This window comes from Trichomycterus rosablanca, chromosome 12 (genome assembly GCF_030014385.1).
Source record: "Trichomycterus rosablanca isolate fTriRos1 chromosome 12, fTriRos1.hap1, whole genome shotgun sequence".
NCBI lineage: Eukaryota > Metazoa > Chordata > Actinopteri > Siluriformes > Trichomycteridae > Trichomycterus > Trichomycterus rosablanca.
This window is the reverse complement of record NC_085999.1, coordinates 12,775,368-12,781,367: the sequence shown is the minus strand read 5'-3', so window position 1 is coordinate 12,781,367 and position 6,000 is coordinate 12,775,368. Positions and strand designations below refer to the sequence as shown.

At 39.3% G+C, this 6,000-nt stretch overlaps 1 protein-coding gene across 1 annotated transcript in view; it reads right to left on the bottom strand.

Moving 5' to 3' along the window:
• Positions 1–249: 249 nt before the first annotated feature.
• Positions 250–6,000, bottom strand: part of man1a2 (mannosidase, alpha, class 1A, member 2) — a 116,521-nt gene continuing 110,770 nt past the window's right edge. Inside the window, exons 13-14 of the mRNA XM_063005464.1 lie at positions 5,243–5,358; positions 250–2,729 (exon numbers count right to left, since the gene is read on the bottom strand). Coding sequence (XP_062861534.1) covers positions 2,600–2,729; positions 5,243–5,358 — 246 coding nt within the window. The 3' untranslated portion in view covers positions 250–2,599. The remainder of the gene's footprint in view (positions 2,730–5,242; positions 5,359–6,000) is intronic.

The window sequence follows — 6,000 nt, the reverse complement described above, 5'->3', positions numbered from 1 at the left end:
CTAATTTTATGACCAGCACCTGTATATGATTTCCAAACTAATACCAATATTAGTTTGGAAAAGTATAACATGTCCTTTTTATAATAAAACATGAAAAACAAATTAAAACAGTGTTTCATTTTCAAAAAGTTTTAAGGTTCAAAAGGCACCCAATCCCAGGAATGACCCTGTGCTAATATTATGGCACTTTCTAGCAATTGCCAGAAGGAATGATCCTCAAATCACAACATAGTAAACGTCTGTATAACATTTAGTTCACTTTTCATAACGTCTTTATTGAATGTGTCACATTTTAAACATATGTACAGTACTTTTTGTTCAGTAAAAATACAAATACAGAACAAAACTCTCACAATCCACCCAGCAACGACAGTGGCCACGTTGGTCTGGGCTTTTCCACCATAACAAGAAATAATATCAAACTGATGCAAGCCAGGAAATGCTGAAAGAAACGGATCCAGGGGCTAAAATGAGAGCATCAGAGGGCTGCTGATACTGCCACCCGAAGGACTGAAAAATCAATGAAAACGTGGTCTAGAGTTTAAAAGATCTAGAGTAGTAGAAGTGGTGAACAGGAGGAACGCCATGTTTAGAGAGAATGGAGATAAACATGGAAGTACTATTGATAACCATTCTCACGTGGCATGCTAAACCTGTCATACTGCTTTCACGAAGGGGAACTGATACTGTATGAATATGTTGCTGTCTCACCAGGCTATTGAGAGACTAAAGGTCAGTGTGAAGCAAGTTGTTCGCATGTGGGAAAACACAGCAGCGGTGGAACAAGTCTTTCCTGACTAAAAGCCTTGTTGACGCATCTCTAAACACTGCGGTCTTTCCACCAGGTTCAGTGGCGCAGCGCAGCATGCTGTGGAGATGTGGAAAAGCCCATTCAGCTAACTAAAGCCGGAAACAAGTGCTTGAGTGACAGTTGTCTGCACTGGTAAAAATATGATCTACCGATCGATCGACTGTCTGGAATGATTATAAGTGGTCCAAACTTCTAGAAGCCTGTGGCTTAGTCAAACAACATCATGACATTGCAAGGTAGCTTTATCATGGAAAGAACAGAATAATTTAGGGTCTTTTATCTGCGTAACTGTGGAATTTAGCATGGAATCAAGTTACTGTTAGAACATAAAAGGTCCACCACAATAACAATTGCAAGCATTTTATAACTAGTTATTTTAGATTTTCCTTTTTGTGAGGTTGACATTAGTCAGTCAAAACTTGATCAGAGGGCTGTGATTCTTTGTATGCAAACTATGATTTTACCTTTGACCATTAAAATACAAAAGCCTTGGACTGTAAAAGGTTTTCAACCAAGAGTGTGTGTATATATACGTATAGTTAATTATTTTAAACACACAATAAGGAGGTATTATGGAATTTGTTTCAGGTTACTTCAATGAGTACTTAAAATCCTAACTTATTTAAAGTTGCAGTAGTAATTAAATATTTGTGTTGTTGGTTGTCTGTTGACAAGACTTGGCTTTGCTCAGAGGTAAAATTCAGCTGCTAGAAAAATACAGTACAGTAATAAAGCGATACAGTCTGAACACGGGGAAAAAAAGACAACAGGAAGAAAAAAAAGATCTGCGACCCTTCTTTCTCTGGCACAGCAAAACAAATCTGTGGTGAAACAAATCTAATACTAATCTGGTAAGTTTAAAGCGCAGCATCGTGTGGATGAGAACCAGACAAAGCAATTTTCTGAAAGTGAAGTGGACAACAGCAAACAGAGAACATGCTCAGTCAGTTAAGAGGTTTGCTAGGTTGTACAGCGACATAAAAACAGATGAGAGGTTAACTAGGAAAGAAAGAAGAATTTGGAAATAAGGGATGTTAAATGTGAATGTGTGAAAATTCCTGGTTGAAGCAGCATCTAATCCATAGCAGCAAACCAATGCAAATAAAAAGTCGTTTCACCAACAAACCATTACAAACCAAGAACGGGTCTGGCTTAAAATATGGACTAGAATTTGACTGAAGTGTGCTGGAGACTGATAGCATACTAACACAAGAATTACAATCACACGCATAGTGTATCAGTACGAAACAAGCCAAAATAATCCCAGGGTGTCTACATTCTCTCCGAGAGAGTTTTGGGACGGTCGCGTTAACCAGCTGCTGCCCCCCCGTAGCTCCAGGTCCGGCTTGGGTTTAGAAGGAAAGCGAGGGATTTAGCTGGAGAGCAAATTGTCCTGCTGCAGCAATATAGCAATAAAAGCAATGAAAAATTGATAAGATCAAGTCTCATAAAATCCTTTTCTTCATAGAGAAAAATACAACTTTCTCATGTTTGTTAATCAACATCAGTGCTGCTTCTTTTGTTCACTGGGCTGTGGTATGTCGAAAGACTTTACAAATGCCACCATTGGCTTACTTATACAAGCTGTCTTTTCTGAATAACAGCGTACTAGAGATGGTGAAAACATACACAAGAGATATAGATGAGCAGTCATGAGTATGTGGGTATTCTAGGCTCCTCTGATTGGCAGTAAAATCCCAGAGTCCAGGTGAGACAGTGGTCAGATGGAGGAGGTCCTCAACTCCTGGACAAGAAAGAACGACAACACTCTTTGCTATGACTCCTTTATCACTGTGGGACACTACCAGGCAGAGTGATGTTGCCCAGATGTAGCACAGGCAGCGGGTGAGCTTCAGTGTTGAACACCCAGCTATCCAGAGGCAGCAGGTCATCACTGGAGAACAGCAAATACAGATACCTAGAGCACAGAGAGACAGATTTACACCCAGTCTCATTATAACGACCTGCTTTATGATCAGAGAGTCTGTAAAAACTATACACTGGGAGTAGCAAAGACCCAGCAAGTTTAGTATTGTGCTAATAAACACGTGCTTGTCTAGGTGTAGTGTAAAAGGTGCAATGTTGCAAAAACAGCAGTAGGTGGCGTCGATGTTTAGGAACAATGATTTAGGAGAGGGTTCAAGGTTAAAACGCCTATTTATAACACACCAATCACTGTGTAAAACAGGTTTACCTCACGTTTAAATAATGCTTAGCATCTTATTTGTTCTGTATTTGATTCGATTAAAAGGATGGTTTTTAAATCTGACTTGGAGGGAATGATTGTTATTTAAATACCTCATGGGTTTCAAGTAAGGTTCTAATTTTCAACCTGATTGTAGTGTAAAAATAGTGGTAAACACTTTAGAACTGGAAAGCATATTGCTAATTAATTTAGAGACAATAAGTATGCATTTAAGTGATATGATAGAAGTAATTTATGAGCTTTTAACCAAGCTTTAACTGCTTTTAACTGTTTTTTTTTTTAAATAGGCATTGCCTTTTTTCATTGGTTACCACTGCTTTTAAAAATGTGGCTTATAAATAGTGATTAATTAATCATTGTAACACTATGGTATGGTAAGTAAGTCCTCGGGAGATTATCTGAAAATCAGTAGCTACTGGAGCTCTATGCAACCTGCAATACTAATTCTACACAGTTCTATATGCTAAAACTATTGGTATAGTGGACAATGTATGTGAATAAAAAGGATTAAAATCAACGTAACTACGCAACATAATATCCTAGATATAGTCATATTTCTACCACACTTGGGGACATTTACGTCTTCATTAGGATTTTAACGCCATGTTGTACACACCTTGGTTACATTCATGACAGAAACAGTAGTTACTCATTACACATTACACTAAGGGACCACTCCCCACTGCACATCGACGGCTCATCTGTTGAGATCGTCAAGAGCACCAAATTTCTCGGTGTTCATCTGGAGGAGAATCTCACCTGGACCCTCAACACCAGTTCCATCAGCAAGAAAGCCCAGCAGCGTCTCTACTTTTTGAGAAGACTGAGGAAAGCTCATCTGCCACCCCCCATTCTCACCACATTCTACAGAGGAACAATCGAGAGCATCCTGAGCGGCTGCATCACTGTCTGGTTCGGAAATTGTACTGCGTCGGACCGAAAAACTCTCCAGCGAGTAGTGAGGACAGCTGAAAAGATCATCGGGGTCGCTCTTCCATCTCTCACGGACATTTTTAACACCCACTGCATCCGCAAAGCTCTCAGCATTGTGGACGATCCAACCCATCCATCACATGGACTTTTTACTCTGCTCCCGTCTGGGAGACGATACCGCAGCATCTGGACTAACACAACCAGACTGTGTAACAGTTTTATCCCTCAGGCAATCAGACTCCTCAATTCAGTACTATAACAATTTCCTCCGGAAATTTTCTGCTGCCACACACTAAACTGTATTGACTATGTTACTTGCATTTTTTGCACACCTCCTGGAACTGCACAAGTAATTTCTGCACCTTACTTGTATTTTTGCACCTTATTTACTTTTTAGGCACCTTATCGGCATTGCCAATTTTACGCTGCTAATGTACAACATGTCACTACCTCATGAACCATTGTACCATCTATTCACCATCATGTACTAACACTTGTCTTTAGTCCTGTCTTTAGTCCTGTCTTCTAATTACTTGTTTAGATTAGGGATAATTAGGAATATCTTTTGTAGTTATTTATTATAGGATTTTTTGTATTTATTGTTGTATTTACACTGTTTTGTATTGTCTTGCACTTTTTGTACCGTGTTACACCGTGATCCTAGAGGAACGCTGTTTCGTTTCAATATGTACTTGTATGTAGCTGAAATGACAATAAAACCTCTCTGACTCTGACTCTGAAGATTCATCAGTTCTCAAGTTTATTATTGAACACAGTCATGGACAATTTTGCATCTCCAATTCACCTCACTTGCACATCTTTGGACTGTGGGAGGAAACCGGAGCTCCCGGAAAAAAACCCACTCAGACATGGGGAGAACATGCAAACTCCCGAAAGGACCCGAACCACCCCAACTGAGGGTTTGAACCCAGGACCTTCTTTCAGTGAAGCGTAAGTGCTACCCACTGAGCCACCGTGCCGCCCCACTTGGGGACAATACATAACTTTTTTTAAATAAGATGCCTCTTAAAATATCCAGTCACTGACTGACTCTTGTAGAACTGGACCTGTAAACCTGATCATCTCATGGCTATTCTATATACGTAACTGCATTTACTGTTCTTTTTCTGCATGCTTGTATTTCCAAATTATTCAGAATGTCACAGGCTCGGTTACAGTATAAAAAAATACAACGGATACAATGGCCATTCGAATGCTCATCACTCCCTTATTAACAGATGTGTAGATATTAAACAGAAAGAATCTGTAAAGCAGCAAAACGTGACACATACTTAAGAGTTTCAGCCAAGAAGAAGCTCTGCTGGACGTCATCGTGGGTGGGATTGGAAGAATAGACGTCTTTTACTCCAGTAAATCCTCCACTGACTCTGCAATATTTATCTATAGCCTGTAAAGAAGATAATTATTTTTAATAACAAAAACTCACCCTCTTTGGAATTAAATAATAAAGTTAGATGAGGTTTTTTTTCCAGGCCTTACATCCATACAAATATTTAAGCACCCATCATCATTGTTCTTCTATTTTGGTTTCGTATTTTTCAATTAGAATTCAATTAGCCTCAGGTGTATTAACATCAGTGCTAACAGAGGGTTAAAGAGATGAGGGATGCAGGCCATCTGTGCCAATAAAGCCCGGCATGCTGCAGTTGTTTACCTGAAACAACAGCGCATCACACAGCTGCTCTCTCATCCACTTATTTGACAAAGCTGTAGACAACGACAACTGGCCCTGCTCAATAATGCCTAATCCATTTACAACAGCTATACAGCAGATACTGCACCATCTGCAATCTGCAGCTCTCATCCGCAGTACAATTCAGCTTTAACCAAGTTGTGTTTCTCTGTGTGTTCAGTTCGTTCTACTGCCTAAACTTGAGAAAGCTGTTTTTAATTGTAGCATAACAGTTTTCCTAATACACTTTCCAATTTTAGTTTAGTTACAGGTTTGATGAACTTTAGTATACTTAGTTTTTATTGTGTGTCTAAGATGTAAAGTCTAAGAAGCACACATTGGGTCAACAATAAATGT